The 25,644-nt window shown below is 48.6% G+C and overlaps 2 protein-coding genes across 20 annotated transcripts in view; one reads left to right on the top strand and one right to left on the bottom strand.

Moving 5' to 3' along the window:
• Nucleotides 1-3,212, top strand: part of MYOCD (myocardin) — a 227,039-nt gene extending 223,827 nt beyond the window's left edge. For 12 of the 15 annotated variants that reach the window (XM_090121970.1, XM_031603761.2, XM_031603766.2 and 9 more), the window contains one exon: nucleotides 266-3,210. In XM_090121970.1, the coding sequence (XP_089978096.1) occupies nucleotides 266-834 (569 nt within the window). In that variant the 3' untranslated portion in view covers nucleotides 835-3,210. Of the gene's footprint in view, nucleotides 1-265 lie in introns of all 15 variants that reach the window. The other 3 variants (XM_090121964.1, XM_090121963.1, XM_090121966.1) reach the window with 2 other exon arrangements.
• A 4,075-nt stretch (nucleotides 3,213-7,287) lies between these two features.
• Nucleotides 7,288-25,644, bottom strand: part of MAP2K4 (mitogen-activated protein kinase kinase 4) — an 85,830-nt gene continuing 67,473 nt past the window's right edge. For 4 of the 5 annotated variants that reach the window (XM_090121975.1, XM_031603768.2, XM_090121976.1 and 1 more), the window contains 4 exons: nucleotides 14,403-14,480; nucleotides 13,303-13,451; nucleotides 10,897-10,942; nucleotides 7,288-9,858 (listed from right to left, as the gene is read on the bottom strand). In XM_090121975.1, the coding sequence (XP_089978101.1) occupies nucleotides 9,745-9,858; nucleotides 10,897-10,942; nucleotides 13,303-13,451; nucleotides 14,403-14,480 (387 nt within the window). In that variant the 3' untranslated portion in view covers nucleotides 7,288-9,744. Of the gene's footprint in view, nucleotides 10,154-10,235; nucleotides 10,943-13,302; nucleotides 13,452-14,402; nucleotides 14,481-25,644 lie in introns of all 5 variants that reach the window. The other variant, XR_016459090.1, reaches the window with a different exon arrangement.

The raw sequence follows: 25,644 nt of genomic DNA, 5'->3' as shown, positions 1-25,644 counted from the left end.
CCATGCCTATCTCCATGGGGGCAGCTGCCAGTGCTTGTCCCTGGAGATGGGTTCCAAAACTGGGGGAGCTGAGATCAGGAAGAGGAAATGCGAGGTGCTTCCCATAGAGAGGATGGGTGGGTGATGCCAAAGGGATAGAGTTGGGTGTGGGTCCCTGCAGGCATGCCTAGCCCAAGAGCCTTGCTCGGGGGTCTCAGCAGTGCCTCCTGCCCAGCAGTGACAAGGACTGACAGAACACCTAAATTCCCTCTTGTTTCTTGAACAGAAATGCCAGCCAACGCCAAGGAAGATCGGTCCTGCCTCCAGAAAGTACCTCAGATAACAGTGTCTACAGGGAACTCCAGCACTCCGCTCCCAAAGTCGTCTGCTCCATTCGAACAGGTCTCCTCCACCCAGCACCCATTCGAGCACTGTCCAGGTGGTGGCGATGCTCACCTTGAGGTCCTGCTGAACGCCCACAGCCCACTGGGGAGAGTTGGTGAAATCACCCTGCTGAAGATGGGAGGAGAGGAGTCCCACTTCGAGGGGATGATAGAGGGGTTCTCCAGCAAAGCCGCAGATGAACTGCTCACATCACAGGAGATTTTACAGACTCCCCTCTCACCCATGGAAACGCAGCTCTCCCCTTCCCCTGCTGATGGCTCCGGTTTACAAATGAGTTTCACCGAATCTCCATGGGAAACGATGGAGTGGCTGGACCTCACCCCCCCCAGCTCCGCCACTGGCTTCAGCTCACTCACTCCCGCAGGCCCCAGCATCTTCAACATTGATTTCCTGGATGTTACTGATCTCAATTTAAACACCAGCATGGACCTCCACTTGCAGCAGTGGTGAACAGGAGGGCAGTGGAGGCAGAATACTGTGAGCCCACAGCAGCCAGCACAGTGTTTCTGTCATGCTGGAGAACTTGTAGGGCTAACATGCCACGTTCAGGGGAAACTGGAGCCATTTTCCCGGTGAATAAACTTGTTTGAATTTTCAGTTACTGCAAACTGACAGCACAACAGCTCTGGTACTTCGGTTTTCTTCCACTGGCACATCTTCACAAAGGATACTAAGTGCCTTTATCAACACTCCTTTAGATTGACAGTTGTCTATAACTTTGTTTTTGTTCTTTTTATCTTTCTCCCCCCCAGTTTTAGCATACACTCCCATGAGAACTGGAGCAGCTCACGACAAAACCACGTGGTGAGGCGAGCTCACCTGAGAAGCAACAGGGAAGCAAGCACACAGAGGTTGCTGTCCTGCTGCCTCCTGCATCCCACAGGGCTCCCCTCAGCCTTGCCCATGTCAGGAGGGCTGGGAGCAGGGTGGCACAACGGCTTTGCCCAGCCAGGGCAGTAAGCACATCCCTGTGTACAGCCAGACTCAGCTCGTGCCCTTCCTCCTACCCCCAAAGCCCCAGAGCTGTGCTGCCCCAGTCCCTGCATAACTGTATGAGCAAGCAAGAGATGGAGTCTGCCATGTTCATGGTGGTGTCTTGGGACGTTCTCAGACTGTTTGGGGGGCCAAAAGCTGAAGAGCTGAGCTGACAGTCTGAGCTGAGTCAGACTGCAGCCCAAGACCTTGGAGCAGAGATTTGGATGCTGGAGGCAGCCATTTGGGCTGCAGGTGCAGGTGTTGAAGGGATGTGGCATTCCAGTGGAGCTGGCATGGCTCAGCTCGTGTGGTACAGATAAAGAGATGTGTAATGTGTTGTGGTCCAAGGTAGGAGCAGGTCATATGGACAATTCAGCACAGTTTTGGAGGGGTTGGCCCTGCAGAGCCACAGTGTGGGGTGGCTCTCCACCACCGAGCAGGAGCAGGAGCAGCCCCCCTCCTGCATGTGGGGCAGGGCTGAGCAGGCCCTCATGGGGCTGTGATTTTGTGTGTGCATCTGCTTTTGCTGTCTCCGCTCTCTGCCATCCAGAAGGCTTCCTTCTTCCCTTCCTTCTTGATCCTCAGCAGCGATTTTCTTCTCTCCTGAGTTTACTCCGGCATCACCCAGCTCAGAGCAAGGCTGTCTGGAGAACAGCTGTGAATCACTGAGCCTAGAGGAGCTCGTTCTTCTGAAGCCAGCGGAGATGGATGCTCTCCTGCAGTGATGCCTCCAGTTTGAAGTCACCAGCATTTCTCCTGCGAGTCTCTGTGCAATATCCTTCCTCAGGCTCCAGCGAGAAGGAGCCTTCGCTTCACGTCTTGGCTGCCACCAAAGAACTTGCTGAAGACTCTTTGACGGACACGTTGGCTTTGCAATTCTGGTTTTGCCAAAGTAAATATTGTTGCTGACAAAGATTGTTAAACTATTTACAGACTGAGTGTATTTAATATTTGTGTTACTGGAAGGACAGCGCATCGGTGACGCGGCGCTGTGGAGGTGCACCGTGGGCACACCAAGCATCCCTGCAGCCCCACCGTGTCCCCGGCTCGTGGCGATGTTGCATGCTGTATAAAGAACACGGCAGTAGCTTTTAAGTCACTATTTAAAGCATCACTTTTCTATTGTACAAATGGTCACAGTGCACTGCTAGGATAGACGATCACAGGTTGCGTTTTTTTTTTTTTTTAATTCCTTTTTCTAAGGGAGAAATTTTTAGAAGCTGTCCCATGGAGAATATTAATAGCACTTGAATCAGAGTAGGGTTAGCTGCTACACTGCGCCATTGTACAGGGCTTTCCAGGTAACTTTCTCCTCTCAACAAATGTATTTCCTTATTTAAAGGGATGCTGTCAGCTTCGAACTTGTAAACAAGCACATTTCCTTACCTATGTTACCAGCAACACCTTCATTATTAAAAACCCCTTTGCCTTGCCACTCTGCCTGCTCGCAGTCTGATGCTCGATTCCACCCACCTGGGGCAGGACAGCTATCAACCCCCCCAACCCCCACCTTCCTTACAGATGTTTGCCTTTGAAGGAGATGGATGAGGGATGGGGATCCATCCCCGCAGGACAAACTGACGGCTGCAGCATAGGACGGCTCAGGTCAGAGGGGCCTTTAAAGGTTATATAGTTCCAACCCCTGCCATGGGCATTGTTACCACCCACCAGAGCACACTGCCCAGAAAGGAAAATCTGTACTTGAAGATTTGTACGCAACTCCTGCAGCCCTTCCCCTGTGTCTGTGGGGTTCTCCTGGGTCTCTCTGTCTCAAATCCTCCCAACACAGACACAGCCCTGTGCTCCCAGGGGGGATCCTTCTCCCCACACCCACTCATGACCATGTCCAGCTTCACCATACCGCTCCCTCAATTCAACGAGTTTTCCCAGGACACTTCCTGCCTGCTTGCAGGGGAAGTTTCCTGCCTGTCCCAAGATGGGCTTAAAATGTGGGATGATCCAGAGACTCTGATCCAGAAAAGTGAACCAGAAAGTTGTAGGTGACATACCAGCTAGTTCATAGGTGTGGCTTTTAATCTCATTAACCATACACTGCATTAAAAAACTCCATTGTGATAAACTCCCTAGGCTGAGCCAAGCTCTGCAGCCCTGTGCCATGCCATGGTGCTCTGCATCTGGCAGCACTCCCACCTGTGCTCCGTGCCCTCATGCAGGGCAGTGCTGGGCTGCTCCGTGCCCGCTGCTCCACTGCTCCAGAGCCAGCAGCCCTGGTTGTGCCCACCTGGTTTTCCCACACAGCCCTTCCCAAGGGATTTAAGGTCCAGGGATTTTGCTTCCTGCTGCAGCTGAGCAGCAGATCCCATGATGTCCCATGCTGGGTTTTACATACGTCCTCTTTGTTTAAGGCTTTGTATAAGGCTTTACCCTACCCCAGTGACATTCCTTTGTGAGCAGTGACCAACACCTCCGAGCTGCATGCAGCCCTGGGCTCTGATCCCCCTGTGCGGTCATTTCAGGTCCAACTGCACCCCACACCTGGCTTCTGCTACATCGTCTTTCACTATAGGGAGGGCTGGCTCTTCCTACACAGAGTAACTACTCAGAATTATTAGTTATTAGTTACAAAATATACCATACATAGCTGTGTGGTACATCACACAATTCTAAGAAAGCTAAAACAAAGCAAGTAATGGTTATGCCCTTGTTAGATAATTGCTGTTAGAGCTGAATGAGCCAAAGCAAAGCTCCCAGCTGGCCACAAGGAGCCCAGGTGCACTACAGCAGCAGAGGGCCTCACCAGAGGCTGCTCAGCACTTCCTGAGCTGCTCAGCAGTAAGAAAGAGCTGTCCAGGGACATACAAACTTCTCCCACTCCGTTGGATGAGCCCTTCCAAGCAATTCCCCTTCCTAGTGCCAAGCTGAGCCAGTGCAGGGAAATAGTTCCAGCACCACTCACTGGAAATGCACTGCTGAGCATGCATTCTTGCAGGAACCAGAAACTGGCTGCACTTCAGGATGGTTTCCACCAACATCTTGGAACTGGGATCAATTGCAAATGTCTTCAGGAAATCACTGTGATGTGGAGTCCCAGAATCGGGAGGGAGGGAGGGAGGGAGAAGGGAGAGATAAAGGAAGGAAGGAAGGAAGGAAGGAAGGAAGGAAGGAAGGAAGGAAGGAAGGAAGGAAGGAAGGAAGGAAGGAAGGAAGGAAGGAAGGAAGGAAGGAAGGAAGGAAGGAAGACAAAGAAAGGTGGAGGGATGACATAGGATCCTGGTGCAGGGAGTTAAAAGATTGGTCTCACATATACAGAAGGCTAAGGTACAGCAGCCTAATAAAACCATCACAGTTTTCTCCGTGTTTTGGTATTGTTACTCTTAAAGCATCATCAATTGGTTGAGGGGTGTTTGCCGGCACAGAGCAGCACTCTGGGTCATGCTTCTGCAGATCCCTGAGCTCTCAGCATGCCTGAGTCAGCAGGACTAGGAGCGCTCATGAACAGCTCTGTAAATACGTGGTGGCCCTCATAAACACCCAACAGCCTCTCAAGACAGACCACTTATAGTCAGTACAATGCAGAACTGCTTGGTGTGCTGCACATGGATTTTCAATCCATCTTGAGTCTGGTGAGAAATCTGTCTTCCTTGGAAGGTCAGTCAGGATCTCCTCCTCTTCTCACAATATCCAGCCAAACACAAACTGGGATGATGTTGTATTATTGGGCTCCATCAAGGTGCACTCCCATCCGGCCAAGAGAGGAACTGCCTCCATGGACGGCTGTGGCAGCAACCTTTCCTCCCAGAAAGCAGAGAAAGCACGTCCCATCCAACAGCCAGCTCTGTATTTTACTCCCAGTACAACAGTGGCACAGTGACCACCAGAAAAGGGAGTTGGTGCTTCAGCTTCTGTCTGCACAGCCTTAAAATGGCAAAAGTCAGGAGCTGCTTTCTGTTCTTATTCACCAGAGCAGCCATTCCATCTTTCCCAGGGCCCTTCGCACATTCAAGGCAATGACCACGCTTGGGGTTTGTGTCTAGATTCATAATGAAAATTGAGCTTTTTTCCAAAGTGGTGCCTATGGGGGGAACCTAGGCCTCTTACCAAGCAGTCAGAGGAGACAAAGCAGGAAGGAAGGCTGGCGAAGCAAAGATGAGTGGAAATGTATACGACACAACTCACAAGTGCTGCAGATGAAGTAGTCAGGGTGCCCATGTCCATCCATACTGCTTATGTCTACGCAGAGTGGAGTTTGAACTCATCAAAACCTTAGAGTCTTGGAGTCCCATAGACACATCATAAATGTCAATGAGCACAATATCTATTTCATGGGTGCTATATAATATCTGGTGAGGGTATCAGGAGTGCTTCAGTCCCGCACTTAGGAATAAAGACATGAGGAAGTGGTATGAAGTGTGAGACTGGGCCACTGTGCATGACAGCAGCCCTTGGTGGCCCCAAGCCTACCTGGAAGTTAGAGCTGCTCCTCAGCCATGGCTGAGTACAGAAACTAGGGCAGCCTCCAGTCCATGCAGTGGTACAGAGGGTAAGCAAGAGCTGAGATGTGTGGAGCTTGCTGGGTTATCTGCAGGGGGACTCCCAACTTCAGGGTTGGAGGTAGCCATTGTAGCCCACTTATACCAGGAATGCTGGACTGGTTCAAGGCTCAGAGCAACAGCAACAGCAGCACTGCTCGGGCACGGGTCCTGTCCAAGACACTGAAGATGCATCTGGAAGTGGGGTCAGAGGTTTCCCATACCACCTATGTAGGCAATAATGTGATGATAATAGCCCTTGGTGAAGGCAGAGCAGCCCAAGTGAGTCAACAGGAAAAAAGCCCAAGCATGGATTCTATGGGGAAACTGGGAGAACCTGAGGCGACGACACAGTCCTTCTTACATGCCACACAGCCACAGGGAGAAAGAGACCAGCAGGGTCCTCTGCATTCTGAAAAGCATGGGGATGCCCAGTTCAGTTCTGCCATGTCACTTTTGGTTTCTTGTCCACTGAGACAGCTTCTCCAGAACAAACCTCAGCACACAGAGGCAGCTGTTGGTGCAGAAGGAACAGAATTGATGTTTATGGAGCTGGAAGGAGCAGGCCCTGCAGCATCTGACCTTGCTCCCCAGTGCTTGGTGGGTTTTGACTTTTGCCTGTAAATCACTGGATCTGGAATCTTGGGTTATGGATAAAGAGTGGGAACAGCAAGCAGCCCAAAAACGTCCCAGTATTGTGCTAGGAACAGGAAACTTCCAAAACAACCTTGATGTGTCAGAACCACAGAATGTATTTAAGCTGACAGACTTCAATCATCTCAAGTCTTTCTCACTGTGTATCTCTAACACAAGTCCTTCTCTGGCTCCACTGCCTGCCTTCCCTTCTCTTGACAAGACTGTCACCCTTCAAGTGAAGGGTGAGAGCCAATGCCAGGTTACTCCACCAGTCCCTAAGAACTGAGCTGTGATATGACCAACAATCCCTGCCAGCAGGCTCTTGTTCTTCCCTGAACAAAACCTCGGTCCCATTCAGTCAGTTTGATTTTAGAGGCACTCGTGGACAGCCCCATTCCCCAACACTGTGTTCATCTCTGTGGGGTTGATTATGGGGTCCAATTCTGCTCACTCACCTGGAAGGTCTCCAAGTTCTCCGTGACCTCCAGGCACAGACCCATATCCCAGCACCCAGAGGCTTGGCAGTAGAAATTACCCAGGACTCGGTACTCTTAAATCTGGACACTGCAGACAGCAGTGAGTGCTCTCCCATACATACAAGAAGCCTGCGAGGCCGTGAGCATCACTGCCCTTTCCCCAGGCTGTGGGTGCAGCCACCGGCCCTCCTCACAGGGACAAGATGTCCTGAGCCATTTCTGCCCCTTTGCCTCCCCCAGAGGAAGGGCTGGAAGTCAGGGATTTCTCTGGCTCGTAACACATCTCCCCACTTATGTCTGACCTGACACAATGAAAATAACGAGGGCACGGTCGCATCCTATTTTTATTACAACTGACCTGCAGGCAAAAGGATAGAACTATTACATAAACACTCTGATCCATGTATAACATCTTAAATAGAGAAGGAAGTCCAACCAGGATACCAGATAAAATACTCTGAAGCTCTCTGAAGCAGTTATGTTCCTGAGCTCCATTTTACAGACAATAAGGCAACATCCCTGCACATCGGCTTTGTGATCATTTTTATACATCTTTTTTCCTATGGTACAAGAAAAAAAAAAAGTAAGCAGAGTACACAATGTACAGTTCTTACACTATTTTCACAGCTTCTGAACACTATACACTTATTTTTTTATAAAGATACATTGCAATAAACGGTGCACCCTTAATAGCTGGAATCGATGCATGTTAAATGCGTTCTGCACAGCAGTGCCACCGCACAGCCCACGCCTGACTCCGACTCATTACTGCTTTAGCCACACTATGGACCGTGCTCTGATTTAACCACAGCACTGCTCACTGCAGGAAATCCTGCTTTTTTTTTTTTTTCCTTGCAGAGCTCAGTGCTGCCCCATTGGCGCTGCAGGAGTGCTGCCCAGGGTTCTGGGGACACTCAGCTTCAGCCCAGCGCTGTGTGCCCTCTGCCGGGCGCCCACAAGCGTGGCCCAGGCTCTGCGCTTCCCCACCTGAGAAGAGGGGCAGGGATGTGCTGTGCTCCCGCTGCATCCCGGTGGCACCAAAGGGCGAAGCCCCATCCGGGCAAATCTCACTCCTGCTGCTGTGTGCGCGCTGCTCTGCACATCCATCCCTCAGCCAAAGCTTCACGTGGGCTGCTCATGTTTTGGCAAAGTCGTATTGAGTGCTGAAAAATGGACAATTCAAACTGGAAATCACATAGCCTCCATTTGATCCCCAGCATACTACCAAATGTCTGAGAATTGCAGTAGTTTGGAGGGGAAAAAAAATTCAGAAAAAAAAAAATCTCTGAAAAAGTTGCCAAATTTAAAAGATAAAATGACAGCTGATTTACTTCATCCAGTTCCAACCCCTGCCACAGGCTGGCTGCCCCCCAGCTCAGGCTGCACGGGTCCCACCTGTGGAGCACCCACAGCTCTGGGCAGTGCCAGTCCAACACCTCGCCCGGTCTTGTTGGGTCAACTGAAAACCCAGGTGTTTGATATTCCCTCATCTCTGCTACTTTGTAAGGTTCTCAGCAAGGTTCACTTAACTATGTAAAACAACATGAGCTTCCCAGGGTAACAAGAGGTTACATACACTCAAAAGGCAAACAAGGCTTCCAACCAAGCAGAGCATCGTATTTGCAACAGCACAATGGGCACAGACTCAGGGTGGGAGGAGAGCTGTCCTGCACAGTGATGAGAAGGAACGGCTGAGGTCTGGCCGTGTTAGGGACACACGGGGCTGGGAAGTGGCAGTGCTGCTGGCTGGGCTGTGGGCAGGGAAATGGAGCTAGCAGCAGAGCTGGGGACAGTGAAGAGCATGAGAAACATTGACTGGAAATCGCAGACGTTCATTTCTGGCTCATTAAAACAGGCACAGACTTTGTGAACGGCACTTGTTGAAGTCAAAGCAAAGCCAGCTGGTGGTGAGCGCTGTGCAGCTATAAATCAGGTCACAAGCGGGTTAAATTCAATCGAGTAGTTTAATAATTCTTCAGATCAAAGGTCTTATCTTACCAGGTAACAATTTACAGGACGCCTAGTTAAGAGTGAAGAGTGGCTGGCTTGGTAAAAGGAGAAAGAATACATTATGTCCCATCTCTGAATAGTTTAATGTTAGCCTCTTTCAATGCAACATATTTTTGGTAAAGACATATTCACTATATTTAACATGATCTCTCTTTTAACAGGAAGTTCAGCTGAGCACACTGTCCCCAGAAAGTACGCTGCGACTGTAAAGCAACAGAATTTCATAGCGGTAAATCTATTGCACTTTGTGAAGAATAAAATTCTCCTTTGCCTTTCTAGCTCCAGAAGGCAAAGCATCTCGTTGGTTAAGCAAGTTCTTCTCCCTCCAGGCAAAGTCTCTTAATGTTCAGACAGACAACGCCTAACTTTTGTTTGTTTGCTTTTTATTATTACTTGAAACAACAATTGGAAGAATTTGAGAGAAAAATCTTTCCAGTAGCTGCTGAGGAGTCTCCAAGTTTTGAGTCTAGAAATGAATTTTAGGTGCTATCCAATCACGGTCAACAAATAAATGTACTTATTTCCACATTTCATGAATATGTCCACAAAAGAGCAGATGAGGTCTCTCTTTGACCAACACTAACACTGTGTGATCAGGTATTACAGGGATGCACTTTATATGTGACAACAGTATACAGACAGGATGGAAATAACACCAATATTATTGCACATGGTGTCTGGGCGAGCATTAAAAACACTGCAATATGTGATGAAAATTCTTTACAGCTTGTTTTCTCTCAGCCCTTTTTCTAGAGTTTGACGTAGCAGCAATATCAATCGACATACATTGGAGAGCTGGGAGTTGCTGGCATTTGATCCAGGATTTTACAAACATAGCATGCAACATCCACTGTGCGTTCCTCATACATCAGAATGAAGGGATGTTTCTGGAATCAGACAGAGAAACAAGCAGGTTACTAAACTCGCCTTTCAGCTGGATACCCCAGATACAAGCACAGCATACAGACTTGCCTGGTGCAAGACCCCAGTGCTTGGCAGTGAGTGCAGGACACCAGGACATGGCCTGGTCTGTGGCTTTTTGCATGTGAGGCATCCTTATCTTAAACATGCAGTAAAGAGGTGGGTGGGACTCCATGGGAGACACACCGAAATACTTTCATTAAAGACTTCATAATCGGCCTTTTCAGCAATGAAGAGACAGAAATAACAGGGAGACATGACCTGGGAGGCCAAAAACAGAAGGTGAGGATCCCAAACCAGTTCTCCTGAACTCTGATCCTCAGGTTTGCCCAGCAGGCCTTACTGGCTGGCTCTAACTGACAGCAGCTGGGAAATAATGACATGGTGACTCCGTGGGCCAGGACACCAGGCAAACTCCCTTCCTACAACACCGACACCATGAGGCACCCAGGACAGGTTTCCCCCATTCTCTGGAGGCGTGGCTTCCCAATGCACAGAGTTCCATAAAAATACGTGGCTGCCAAGTGTGACTTATCCAACCCCAAAGCCTAGCCAACCTCGTTCCTTCACGGTGTGGCTCATACATTGGAGGCACTGACGTGTGACAGCGTCTGCCAGCAATCTGACAGGGCTTTTGAGTGCCCTTGCCAGGATCTCAAGCCAAGGTAGAGGTTGCAGGGCGCACCCTACCTGTCTTACCCAATCCTGCACACTTCAGAGACCACATGGGTCAGCTATGTCTGGTTAGAAAACCTACTCCAGTATGGCACCTCCACCTTCACCTAGCTCCTAGAACTGGGTATTTATGGACAGACACCAACAATCTTGGTCATCATGTGAGCCACACAAGCCTGACGGTGGCAGGGAGGCAGTGCTGTCCTTCAGGCTGCAGAGCTGAATGCTCTTCTTCCATCAGCTGAGAAGACACAGACGTGTGACCCGGCCCCGCTCTGTGCTGTGCACAGCCACAGCAGCTGGGCTCAGCAAGCATGCTCTGCACTCACCAGAAGCTCTTTGTACTTTGGCCTTTTGGACTCGTCCTTTGTAAGGCTAAAGAAAGCAGAAAGAGAATTAGGAAAACATAGGGCTGAGGAAATGGTTACAGACATTAAAAGTAAATCTTTACAGCACAAGATATTGAATCTACTCTGGAGGAACTCAGAGTATCCCCAATCATTCAAGTCCAGGAATGTAGTTTTCTCCATAAGTCACCCTTTCCAATCTGCAGGTCATCACCAGACTCCCTCCCCACACAGGTACAGGTGCTACATGAGCAGAGACCCCATAGCGACCAACAATCCCCACTGAGGATGGGCCTAAGAGAGCTGCAAGCTAAACCACATCGTGGTTTAGTGCAGTGGGCAGATAGAGTTCAGACAACACTCTCAATCATGGGTTCCGATTTTGGCTGGCCCTGCATGGAACAAGGAGCTGGACTCAGTGATCCTAATGGTTCCTTCCAACCCGGCACATTCAGGGATTCCACCATTCTACACTGCAGCCTTGCCATGCAGCTGCCATCTCCCCAGCACAGGCACAGCTCACTGGCTCCTGGCCTGCAGCACAGGGCACAGCCGGGCTGTGGTGGGACAGCAGGAGGCAGCAGAGGCCACCAAAGGCCCCGCAGCACTGGGCACACAGACACGGCCCAACCACTGCTCCCCACTGCTCCCTCAACTTTCCCTCAAATTAGCAAAAATAACCCTTTCTTGCAGATCTATCACAACCAGCAGACACCAACACTGCACGACTCTTCTGTCATTTTTCTTGACTCTTCACAAAATAGAAGATTATTAAATGCACATTTGAGGGGTGATGCCCCGGGGATCAGTGCCATCACTCACCCACTACCACAGCATTTAGGAGTAGCAGTGCTTTACCTGCAGGCTTACTTAACAAAAGTTACTAAGAAGAATGTTTGTTACAGTATTGCTATAAATACTCCAGACAGAACTCCGCCTATTCACAAAATTAGATTAAACAAAAAACAGACTGAAAAGTGTTCCATGCTCTGTGCGCTGCAACTGTCCCAGAGCAGCAGGCCCTGAGAGCTGTGAATGGGTGGGAAATACAAACAGACCTATGAGACACACTGGCCAAACACTGCTGTTCAGCACAGATGCCATGCAGGTTCCTCTCTTGGGTCATCTGGAACCAAATCCAACAGCACAAACAGGCAGGAGAGCAAGCTCTTGGTTTTCGCACTCTGTTATGACACTGCCTCTCCACAGAGAAGCGTGTGGGAAACCTTCTAATGTGGCAAGGGAAAGCAACACTGACTTTCTGATACATAGTTTTTCTGCACATAGTTTTTGTCTGAAAAATGAAAACTGTTTCCATGTTTCATTTTCTAGAGTAACAAGCTCTTAGTACAGACACTTGGAAAACAGAATCTGGATTCTGAACACTCCTAATTCTGAAAGACAATACAATCCAACCCCAAACCCTGTTCCACTTTGAACCTGAACCCTTCACTTCTCTGGTGTACTGAAAATACAGAAACAAGATCTCTTAAAAAGTAAAGAAAGTATCAAGTGTCTCTTGTTGAATCTTCCTGCATCGCAGAGCTTTGAGAAGGACACCCCTGGCTCAGGATGTCCACTACCTACACAGCCCCAGAACAGAAAGGCCCTGAAGGGGCACGCAGGTCACACTGATCTGTGCCTTTCATTATTAGGTTAACAAAATTACTTTGATGACCTTTCACATTTTGATGGGAAAGTACTTAAAAAATTCACACTCAGCCCTTAGTCTAAGCAGGACCATGCACAGGTGGCAGGCAGACGGACTGCTGGAGACTTCTGCACAAGCTCTGCAAATACCACATCCAAGGCTGACCAAACTGCACAGGCCCTTCCACCTCATAAATGTATTCTGACTCTTCATCTTCTCACACTGGACATGAAATCAATAATCAAGCAAGTCACCTGCTGCAGGTCCTGAAAGCCAGCTGAGCAGAACCTTGTCTGACCAGGCAGGGAGGCTCTTGGCTTGGCTATGCAAAAGGCAGGACCAGAATAGATCCTCAACTCAACCAAATGACAATACTACTAGGTGTCTCAGGCTTCTTCCTGGAGAAGGCAAGGCAATAGCAGATCTGTTCCAAGCCTGTATAATAACTAATGAACAGGCTGCACAAGCCAAGCAAATCTCCCATCCGTTTTGTGACTCTCAGAGGTTTTCTCCTTATTTCTTCCCTGAAGAGCAACTCCCAAAAGCCCGTCCTCCAGACCCCACTCAGACAAAAGACTCAAAAACCTCCCATCACCTTCCCAAGAAGAGAAATGTGAAAAGTCCTTAACCTCCTGCTGGTGCAGGAACATGGAACTAAGTGTTGGCACATGACTTGACAAATACTTTGCAATGACAAAAAAATCCAACTCCAAGTGCTTTGAGGAGGTAACACTTACCACAAGTTGACGAAGTTGATGAAACTTGGGGAGAATTCCCTTTCCTCTGAGTTACTCAGCTGTGGTGGGTCTCCTTTTACTACTTGTGTCAACTGGTCAAACACACTGTTCCACTTGGGGTACGGGAATCGCCCTGTGGCCAGCTCATACTGCAAGAAGACAGTAACAGCAGGAGATAGGTTACACAATGTCTTTCAGGGTAACAAAATCTCTACAAGGATCTTGAAGGTCCAAAGGAAAATTATGATGAGATTCTCCCTCCCATCCCCTATGGGCAGTTCAGCTGAGAGAAAGACAAGGAGTTCTGCTACCTACATCATGACTGTGTCCTAACTTACCCAGCTAATATTTAACCCAGCTATGCTGAACTCTCGTGGCTGATGTCTCTCCTCTGCTGACTATAAAATGAACCAATGGTCTTTTAAAGATACTTTAGAAATGCGAAAATAAAATCTTCCAGTCTCTTCCCAGACATCATAATAACCACTATGGAAAAGGGATCCCAAGAAAACAAGCATTTTAAAATGCCTGCAGGGAGAGCAGCCCATTGATAGAAGCTACTGACTCACTGCTTCTGATTTCTCTTCCACTTCACCACCCTGAGAATGGGGGAACTTCTCAAACAATCAGTGTTTGCATTTTGCAGTGTTGTGGTTAGCCAGAAATCAGCAACAGGGAACCAGGATTAACTGACAAACTGCACAGCTGGAGTACCCAGACACCAGGGCTGTGAGAGGCTTATTCACAAAGGCTGGGTGCTCTTTCTACATCGTCACGCTCACCATCCCTCCTCACATCAGATTCTGAAGACAAGATTCATTTACAATCCAGCACCTCCCCCCAGCTCACATCTCTACCTCTGACTATAGCTGCAGCTAAATGTATCCTCAGGGGTTCAGGCAAGCCATGTGCCTTAAAGGGATTTATATTCCTTCAGAGCCAGGAGGTGCCCACTTCATAAAATACAAATGTTTCACTGCAGCAGAGCCGGGCTTCACTTCAAGCACATTTGACAACAATCAGCTCTGTCACACCGCCAAGCGTGTGATACCCAGCAGGGAACTGCCATGCAGCAGAGGGCCTAAGCCCTACTAACTCACCAATGTAATCCCCAAGCTCCAGACATCTGAGCGGACATCATAGCCTTGCCGGGATGCGCTGGGATCTATCCTTTCCGGCTGAAACAGGAAGAAGCACCATTCAAACACTGCGCCATGCAGGACAGAACGAAACACATCTGCAAACTTGGAAAAAATAAGTACATCCCACCAGGACAACACTCAACCCCAACAGAGAAACATTTGATGTCCCTGGAGGTGTTCCAGAACTGCAGAGATGTGGCACTGAGGAACACGGTTGGGGTGGCATTGCGGTGATGGGATGGTGGTTGGATGTGGTGATATCAGGGGTCTTTTCCAACTGTAATGACTTTATGATTCTGTCACGTCTTCATGATTATCAGGCCTTCAGATATTCAAAAGATCTTCCCACAGAAAAGGTGGACAGCAAAGTGGACACGGGTGATCTGCACCCCATTGATCTATCCAGGGAGCTGGACTTTCTCAATGCTTTGCATGTCATCTTCATGAGAATGCCTCTTTTATTACAAATGTAATAATTAAATTGCCAAAGAAACAGGATCACATTCCGATTTGAGTGCAAACAATGATAGAGAAGAAATACTAGGAAAGCCCTGATTGCTCTGTGAGCTACATTTCAGTAAGATTTCACGACAGAAACTGAAGAGTGCCATGCAACCAACAAAATCCCTTAGTGCAACCTCTAGCTTCCAGTGGACCACCACGTGTGTGAGAAAACAACCAGGTCCCCACAGCACCTCCCTAGCCCCAAAGCCCAAGGCATTTCTGGTTGCTCTGTCCTGCTGCTAGCTTTCCTCTTTGCCACCCTCTGCTTGCACAAAGCTGCCCTAAATGTGCTTCCAAACCTCTTCCTTTCCCTCACTCAGCAGGATCTTCTCTAACAAGGGCACACACTGAGGTCACCAATCAAACTACCAAAAATACCCCAAAGAGAAAGGGAAGAAGTCATTTTCAGCAAGATTGACTGACTCTACATGTCTTTGTTACCTTCCTGTGTACACAATGACTTGTTAGATATCTGTGTATCACCTTCCCAGTGCAGTCGGTGTGTTTTCTCACCCTCTCTCCCAGTTACAATATCTACTTTGAAACAGGATGGGTTCAAATGCCCTGAATGCGGTCTTTCAGGGTCAAAGAATCACAGAACCGTTAAGGCTGGGACAGACCACTAAGTCCAACCATCAACCCACCCCTCCCATGCCCACCAGACCAATCATGGGCTGCCTGAAGAAAATGTGGGGCTCTGTGGGTTAACAGATAACAGCAGTGGGAAGGGAAAATTCAATCTAATATTCTCTGATGGTTTCAAGATGCTGGAATGGTCTTCTTGGATGGATCAAATAGTAAAAAAGAAAACATGTAAGAAATGGCTTAGAGGGCAATATTAGTGGTAGGTGGACAGCTGGATTAGATGATCACAGAGGTCTTCTCCAACTTTTGTGATTCTGTGATTCTATTATTCTTTCCTGCCCTCTCAAGTCTGTCTGTTGCCTTGTTTTCTTATCCTTTAGTTATCGTTTTCATCTGTTTGAATCTCATGCATTAGATTTTCCCATTGATGGGGTACTGCTGGATGGATTTTTCAATAATCCTGGTGGAAATGAGCACAGAATAATAAAACTGGTAAAATTAAATTCTCTTAGTATCAGTTCTTCATGTACTCACCTGGAAGCTCAGTCAAAATCTACCACATTTGCACTACACATAAACCCATGCTTCTGACTGCTCACGATCCAGAATTCTATCCTGCCTGGATAAGCACAGCCTTTTCATATTGGTTTCCCCATTTAAACAGATTACTGAATCAAATTATAAGGAATTAATAGCTAACATAAATCCTTTCGTTTACGGATGGAAAACAGAAATGTAAAGACAATTTCACAAACATTTTGAACCTGAGACAGCAAGGAAAACATCCTAAAACATTAGAAGGGATGAGGATTTAAATGGAAAATGTGATCTGAGATCCTGTTACTCATTGATTTGAGGGGAAGAAGGATTGATAACCAGTGATCATTCAGGATTTGGATGCTCTTGGACATTTCAAGAAGCTACTGGAGATTTCAGCCAGAAGTAAAACATCTCAAGGAGGAGCCAGTGGATGCACGGAACACTGGTTCACACTCAGGCTCGAGAAGAACAAGAGGAACTTGTACTTCTACTCTGCTCAGAAGTAATAGGTCCAACTAATCTAAAGTGCTCTCAGCATATTTCCACCAACAGTCCAAAATGGAAATGGAAAATGCCAGCACAACAGAGGACAGAAAAATGTGGCATCAGCAACAAGCAATGTGGAACCTTCTGCCATGGAAGAGTTTTTGATGACTCTCCCAAAAATCTCTCAAGGACGATGCTGTGTCTATCCTGTCCATTCTCAATGTCATGCTGTAGCTGCAACCTCCCCACAGCCTTGTCTGCCCACAGCTCCCACACAGCCCTGTCCGGCATGCCTGATCTCAGCAGACAGACAAGAACAGCCAGACTCCATCAGCTATGAGCAACTGAGACCCAGCCCATTGGCACACCAGGCACAACACTGCTGGGACTGTGGCCCCATGACACTACTGCTTTCCTTCAGTGCAAAGCTCTCCTTACCTCCATCCCTCCTGCCAGACTCTGGGGGCATCCTGCTGCCTACTGGGTTCCAGCAGCAGGTAGGAAGATAAGATCTCTGAGGTCCCTTCCAGCCTGAGCCATTCCATGATTCTGTTCTAGGATTCTGTAAGTCTGAAGTACCCACACAGGGGCAGCCACCTACCACAACCACACAGAGTGTGACAGAGCAGCAGGGACTTGGCTCCACACAGCCATGGCACAGCTAAAGGCAAAGCACGATGGACCAAAATAAATCCCCTGTAAATACAGAGCAAAAAATCCTGGGAATTTTCCATGTAGAGGACATGGGAGCAATGAGCACCAAGGGAGAGTCACACTCAGGGACCTGGGATGAGAACTGCAGACAAACCTCAGTTCTTGCTGGCTGTCTTTCTAATGCCAACTGCAAGCAGGGAAAGGAAATGGTCGAGACAGAGATCAACCCCTGGATGTGCTGCTGACTGTGTGAAGAGGCAGAGCATGAATACACCACAGGGACATCCTGACACAGGGCTTCCCTCCACTTAGTGTCCACCTAAGCATCAGCATCTGCACTGACAAAAGAGCAGAAATGGGAAATGCTGATGCTCCCCTCCCTTCCCAGCCCCCAGATGAGCAGTCATGCAATTTGGGGTGGGACACAAGAACAGATGCACATACAACTTGCTGCAGTTCTCAGTTGTTTCATGTTGCTGAAGAATAAAACAGTATTTCTAGAAAAACATAATTCTTGAAGCTCAGATTTGGATATTTACTAGTTATATTATCAGGGAATTTCTATCCTACACACACTGCAAATTCGAAACTGCCTTCATGGCACAAAACTGTACTTAACACATCCTTATTTGCTACTTAAACCAACACGTTCCAAAGTAAAAGACAATTAAAAGGCTACAAGGAGTGAAGAACTACCAGAAAGCAATCTGTGCAATCCAAAACACAGAACAGAACTGACAGGATGTAAATTCTCCCTCCCCTTCCACCACAGAAACACATGGATGTGAGCTGAAGCTGCCAGCCTCCACTGCAGCCCACCTCCCCTCACACACAGCAGCACACAATGAGAAACACTGGATGTGAAGCCCAGGGACTGCTCTGCCTTTGGTGGATGATGGGAGCAGGTAAAGCCCTGCACATCCGGAAGCTGCGTTGTGATGGCAGCAGCTTCAGAGCTGTCTGTGCCGAATTCTGCTACACAGCACACAGTGAGCTACAAGCAGGCAGCCAGACTAATAGACCTCCACGGCTCCAACAGTGACTGGATACAAGTCTTGCATGCAAGAGACGGAGCTCCCCAGCACACTTTTCTGCTGCTTTGTTAACCAGTGGATCAAATATGTATGTGTTTAGGCAGTGCTCCAGACAAAAGTGCTGTTTTCCCAGCGGTGATAACCCCATAACCACGGCTTTCTCATCAGCACGGCTGCGCCCTGCGAGGGCTCAGTGCTCACAGGGAACCATGTGTCACCGTGCAGAGCCACAGCAGCCACAGGGCAGCTGAACAGCTGCCTGTGGGGTTGTGCAATAGCAACAGAAACCATCTTTAGGACCATAAATAAACAGTTTGGGAAATTCTTCCGCTGTTCAGTAAAGGAAAATGCTGCCACTCCCTTTTCACGTTGCTGTGTTTCTCTACAATATTCCTGCAGCGAAGAGCAATTTGTTTCTCCTTTAGGGCTCTCCCTGCACGGGCCTCACACAATGGAGTCAGAGCAATGGCCAACCTCAGAGAGAGCCCAGGCAGGGGGTGAAACACTGTGCTGAGCAGGGCAGCAAGGGAGCACTGACCTGCTCAGCTCAGATCCGCTCCTCTGCTAACTCCTTCTCCAAAGAGCCTGGATGCAAATCTTACCTGCTCACCGGCACCTCCAAAGGTTTTATTCCTGTTCACAAGGGAGCTCCTTCCCTGACCTCCCCTTAGGCTGGGCTCAACCTATGCTTAGGAGGGGCCTCATCTCCCACCTCCCCAGGGTACACTCACCTGGCTAACCTCCTAGAGAAGGGGAAGCCCTGCTGTGTAAGGTGTCTGGGCTCAGAGCCCTCTGCTGCCTCCTGGGTGCCAAGCAGCAGCCCTGACACACAGACACTAAGCAGCACCCAGCAGGATGACTCGGGGCACTCTCTGAGGTAACACTTAATTGTGCTATTGGCTGCTAAAGAGCTGAGGTGTCTAATTTCATTTGGATCTTGATTTTTATGTTCAGTGGAGCCCAATAAGCTTCCTGGATCTCCTCACAGGCGTGTGAGGGCTCACAGAAGGTGACCTCAGTGCTGCACAAGCCTTGCTCTAAGAACACAGATGTGAGTCATCTGCACAAGGAGTGAGACAACACAACCAAATTTTTCTCAGGCTATACCCCTCCTTGCCCAGTACCAGGTGGCTGATGAAAAAGTGATTAACTCTTTGTTTTCTCTGGTCTGTATTGCAGAACCAATCACTACAGGGATCACAGAATCACAGAATGGCTTCGTTGGGAGGAGAGCTTAAAGATAACCTACTTCCAACCCCCAGCCATGGGCAGGGTTGTCAGCCACCAGTTCAGGCTGCCTAAGATCCCATCCGACCTGGCTCTGAGTGCCTCCAGGGATGGGGCACCCACATTTCTGGCAGGCTGTGCCTCCCCGCCCTGCAGGACCTGCAGCATCCCACGCAGCCTATGCTGGCTGCAGGAGGAGACCGCGCTCCTCGGCCAGAGTGTGACACTGAAGAGCAAAGGCAAAATGGTGTGATGGGTGGAACAGCTGAGAGGGAAGCAGAAAACACAAATTATTCTCTCTTTGTTGGTGGGGATCATGGACAAGCAGCTTCTTCCTGTTTCTCCATTTATTATCTCTAGGATAGAAGTAGTAGCGCTGGGTTCTACACCTGTTCTACACCTATGGATGAAGAATACTATATAGGAGGTAATAGGAGTTTTATTGCTGCAAAGAAAGATTGCAGCCAAAATATTCATCCACACTTCAACTTTTTAATTCAGACATTCCTTCCCAAATCCCCTCTACTCTTTGATTTCCTGTTCCTTTCTTCTCCTAGGTCAGCCACGAAGCCTGTGGCTGCACAGCTATTATCAGCAGAGATCATGTTTCTAGAGAATGGCCTTTCCTCCCCTCCTATTTCCTTTACGTATTTACTCCAAGAGAATGTTTCATTTAAAAACTTTTCCAGCAGCATTTCCCAGGTGGAGATGCTGGTTTCCAGTTGCATGGGATCACCATCTCCTCCCACTGGCTTTTCTAACAGAGCTCCTCGATCTCAGTAGCAGAAAGATCCCAGGGCAGAGAACATGTAGCCAGGGGCTCTCACTGGGCACAGAAAGATTGGAAGGAAGGTTTATGAAGCCAATGGGATCCTACTGGGGTTGACACCATATATCCTTCGTGACCTTAATCACCTTGTTAAAATTGGTAATTGTGTACTAAAGAACTGTGACTAAAGAAGCATCGATAATTTGTATTAGCAACTGGCTTAAAAGAGAGTGTTCAGGAGTTTAACTTTCTTATGCTCCTAAGAGGACCAATTCAGTGCAAAAGACAGCATTTATAATGGGACCTCATAGGTGCCTTGCCTTGGCCTAATATCCACCAGAAAATACAAAATTCATGTTGTTAAATTGTGTGTAGTATTAAAATATCGACTGTGTGATATATAAGTGTTTCTGAAGAACAAGTATGATTTGAGCTGCTTGGTAAGCTGGGTTCTGACTGCATGCTGACTCATCCAAACAGAAACAGAAAATGCAGTGCCCAAAGGTGACAAACAGCATCCTAGAAAAGGACAGGGGAGCATGAAATCCCAGAGAAGCACCACCATTAAAGGCATGTAGCTGGGCAATGCTCTCCTTCTACACTCCACTGCTGGGGTTTTCAACATTGGGGTCTATGTTTGTAAAAGGATGCTGAACACCAGGAGGAAGTACAACATAGCCACAGAACACAATCCAATCTGTCTCAAGAACATAAACTGCTCAGTCTCTTAATCTTCTCAAAGAACAGCTTAAGAAGTGACTTCCTCAGTCAGAAAGCACCTGTTGGGGAGAGAGGCTGTGGCAAGGAAAGGACTTCTTAATTCCTTAAACAAAATAGAAACAAGAGGCCACGGTCATCCATGGCTTCCAAGAAATTTCACTGGGTTAGCAGGGTTGAGCTCTGGAGAGGAGCAGTTTTAGAGGGCTGGAAGGTGCTGTTTCAGCACTGTTAAGAAGTAATTTCATCTCAGAACTTCACTGATGGCTGCAATTTTGGTGTGGATGCTCTTGAAGTCCTTGACGTAATTATGAAAGACAGAAATGTAGGGAACCCAGTTATTTTTCCACAGTATTAATGTGAAACCAGAGCACACTTTCAAGATACGCAGGAAAAAAGGAGTCCAGCAAAAAAGAAATGCAATGTGAAGATTTCTGATCCTGGAGGACTGTGCAGACCACACTCAGCTGAAATCAGACTTCAGTGCCAGGTGGGAGCTGCAGTCAAGCAGCTCCCACAGCCATGCAGGGCACTGCTGCTCTCAGCAATGGAACATCGCCACGGTCCTCCTGCAGCAGGATGCCTACCTGGCCTCAAACACACCAGCAACAGGAGCCAAGCAGCTCAAGGATAACAGGAAAAGCACAGCTGTGGACCCGGGAGCTGTGGTGAGGGGTCTGGAGCACAAGTCCTATGGAGAGCGGCTGAGGGAGCTGGGATTGTTTCGTCTGGAGAAGAGGAGGCTCAGGGGAGACCTCATTGCACTCTGCAACTTCCTGAAGGGAGGTTGTGGTGAAGAGGGGTTTGGCCTCTTCTCCCAGGCAACAAACAGGACCCGGGGAAATGGCCGCAAGTTGTACCAGAGGAGGTTTAGGTTAGACATAAGGAAGAAGTTCTACTTTCAGAGGGTGGTCAGGCACTGGAAGGCACTGGAATGGCCTGCCAAGGGAGGTGGTGGGGTCGCCATCTCTGGCAGCGTTCAAGAGGCGTCTGGACAAGGAGCTGCAAGATCTGGTTTAGTAGCCTGTGGTAGCAGCGGTAGTGTGAAGACGGTTGGACTAGATGATCCTATAGGTCGTTTCCAACCTTGTGATTCTGTGATTCTGTGTGACCCTTTCCTTCTCTCTTTGCTGCCTCGCCCCACAGCAAAGCACCCATACCTCTGCAGCACACTCAGTGCCGCAGTGCCGCTGCTCTGCACAGCCTCTGCCCTGCGTGACGTAAGGAGCTAAGTTTGGACAGGAGAAGTCCCACGCTGGGCAAACCTCATGGATGATTTTAGCTTATGAATGAGTAAGCAGAGGCATGTTCTCAGCTGAAACCGCAGAAGCATGTGGGTGACATCAGCAGCACACGAGAGGGGAGGGCTGTGCTCAGAGCTTTGGCATCGCCCGCGCAGCGCACAGGGATGGTGCTGCACGTCTCACTGCTTCCCTTCAAATCCGTTTTCTCAGTCACGAAATGATGGCTGTGTGCCAAGTTTGAGATTCAAAAGGAAAAAACGAAAAGAAAAAAAAAAGATAAACAAGAAATCCAATGCGCACAACACAGATCAGAAGAATCATGGAGGATTTCAGCTGCACAAAGTCAAACCAGCAGGCTGCCTGTTCAGTTAAATGAATGACAAAGCCCAAAGAAAACCTGGGCGCTGGGTCAGGAATGTGAAGCTAAACCCAGGTTTCTGCCCGTGCCATCCCAGCCCCACAGCCCTCCTCCTGCACCCACAAAGAGGCCACAGAGCTGCACAGAGACAGCCCTGCTGTCCATCTTGGGAACTCCTTTTTCTGTGCATGGTCAAACTGTGTGCGAGCTCTTAGCACGTGAAGATGCAGCCCCCATGGCCACAGAGGCAGCAATGCCACTTCAGCCAAGGAAGAGCAGCACAGGGTGCCCGTGCCTGGCTGCAACAGGCAGCTCCAGGTCTGGCAGGAGGACCCAGGGACAGTTGTGCCTCTGTCCTGAGAGAGCTCCCAAAGGAGTGGGACAAGGCAGGACTACTGAGCGTGGATCCCGCATCCATAGCCCAGCTGCTTCCAGCTTGGCCTCATCACTCCCCTCTGACCCAGAAATTGGGATCCCTTGGGCATTAAAAAGGGGAAAAGATGTTAACACTGCAGACTGTCACCTTCAGCATGGCACCTCTCCAGCCCAGCTGTGGCAGGAGACAAGGCAGGGCTCACTGCGCCGGGCACACAGCTGAAGGACTGGAGGGGCTGATGTTGCAGTGCAATGAAGCTGACTGAGAGCTGCTCCAAACTGACAGGGCAACCAGGTTCTGCTCCCCCACAGAGCCCTGCTTCTTTTGTGCCACTGTTCAGGCTCTGCACCTTCTCAACCAGCCAACTGCATAAAAATGCCACCTCCTTTTGGGAGGGCCTGCTTTCTTACTGCTGATCCTTGAACTGGCTCTCCTTGGCTCAGGGGAACAACGAAGCAGAAGAGCAGCAGCTGGCAGGATCAGGGCTGGCAACGGCTTGCAAGCCCAGCATGATCATGGTGCAAAACCTCACCTAGAGCAAATCCACAGTGCTGGCAGCAAAATGGGTCTCAGGAGGGCTCAGCATCATGCTTGTCCACAAAAACTGCCCTGAGGACTGGCTATCCTGGGATGACAGGGGGCTCCAGCCTTTCCCTCCTTTCTTCCAGAGTACACAAGGCATATTTACTCCTTATTTCAATGCAATGACCACATGAAAATTCAAAGCAAAACAACTTTTCCAGAACTGGCAGCTCCAAGGCTGATATGGTGCGTTCCGTGACAGCTCCAACCATTTTGGTTCAAACACAAAGCACTTGCTTAGCAGCTGGATGTGGCTTCTGCTGCCCAATCAGCCCGCTCCCAGTCAAACTGGCAGACATCCAATGTTATTGTTATCAATGGCTATTTGGGGATCTGGCTCCAGTGAACACAGTGTTATCAGGTTCCTCTGATGGGCAAGTGCTCATGCTACAAGAACTAATGCAAGTGCCAAAGGCCGAGCAGGCAACATGCTCTCATCAGCATGGAGCATGGTCCAGCAGCCCTCATCAGACCTACCCTGGCTGAGTGCAGGTACACTATGGAAGCTAGCACCCTTCACCTATTTCACATTGAAGCCAATTATTTACCCTTCCAAAGGAGTGCGACTCACTTCCAGGTAAATTCAGCATCTCTACAGCATCAGCCTTTGCTGCCACAGAGAAGGAGCTGGCAGTTGTGTCTTCTTGCTGGGGACATCTGCCCGTTTCCCAGGCTTCCCAGTACATGGGAATGCACATGGACTTGGAGAGAAGTCACTGAGTTGGAGAGAAGGGAAGAGGCCAGCAGTCTCCCACACCAGTTGCCAGCTGAAGCTCATCCCACAAACCATATACCATGCCAAGGCTCTTATAAACACAACTGAAACATTTTTCTCACTTAAAAATCCAACCCACTCTGGAATTGGTGATAGATGTGCACAAAGAACACGGTGCGTGTGGAAAGGGAGGGAGATCAAGAAGTATTATTGACTTACCCAAGTCCCAAGGGAAATGAAGAAGCACAGCTATTCACAAACACACCAATAATTGTCATGTAGTAATTAAACCAATAGTTTGAGCAAAGTTGACCATCTACCCACAGTTCTAAGCAAAAGCAAAAGGAATACGAATTCTCTTACTTATAGTCCACTGAACTTGTAGGGGACAGCGGGTGAGCAAGACACCTATATACAGAACTGACGCACGCCTCAGAGAATAGGGGAAAGTCAACAGTATTCCTAACTCCACAAGTGATGCAATCAGAACTGCCTAGACAAGGCAGCAGGCATCCTGTGAGCAAGGTATCACAGACCCTGCCCCAGCTCCATCCCATCCTGGGGCCCTCTGCTTCAGCATCCTAAACCCCACCAACACAACAGACTGAGTAGCTCCAAATGGTTCTCTTCCTTGCAAGGAAATCCAGACACTTGCCAAAAGAGCTCAGAGAGGAGAAATGCCCCTAACTCTCTCCAGACCACCCAGGTCTTTAAACAAAGCTCCCCATTTCACTAAGTTAGGTGGTTCTGGAACTTGCACACGCTGTTTTACCACAGCAGTGGTCTCCAAAAACAGATTTCATCAGTTCCAGCCAGCTCACTTTGCTACCAGGACAGTCAACAGAGAAGTTCAAATACTCAGAAACTCAGGCTCCTGTTTGCACAGATCAGAATTAGGGCAAACAGGTTTTCCTGGGACACCACAGTCAGATAAAAGCCATGTGAGAGCAGTTAGCCAGACCAGATGGGAATTACACTTTCAAAAGGAGAGATTATCTTTGTTTTTTTCTTGAATCTCTGTAGATAAGACAGTTCAGAAAATAGCATTTTTCAGCATATTGAGGCACAAAGAGTTAAAGTGCTGCTGGAATTAGTTACATTTACAGCAGCAGACAAACAGCTCAGACACAAGCCACTCCTCAAACTCAGGTAAAACCCAGGAACACTTTTTCATAGCAGCCTGTGCTGCGTATTTGAACTCTCAGACAGCTCAGAAAGTCACAACCACGGTTCTTATCACTGGGAGTAGGAGGGAAACAAACAAGCAGGACAGACTCCCAGGAGCCACGGCTCAGAGCGAGCGATTTCCATGCAGCTGCTACCACTGCTCTCCAGAATTACATTCTCTCGGAATTAAGTTATGGCACACTTTGGAAATAAAGTAGTTTTCAAAAATCACTGTAATTTTG

Source organism: Phasianus colchicus, chromosome 20, assembly GCF_987193195.1.
Source record: "Phasianus colchicus chromosome 20, bPhaCol1.hap1.1, whole genome shotgun sequence".
Classification (NCBI taxonomy): Eukaryota; Metazoa; Chordata; class Aves; order Galliformes; family Phasianidae; genus Phasianus; species Phasianus colchicus.
Note: the sequence above shows the minus strand (reverse complement) of the source record. Positions and strands in the feature narration are given on the sequence as shown.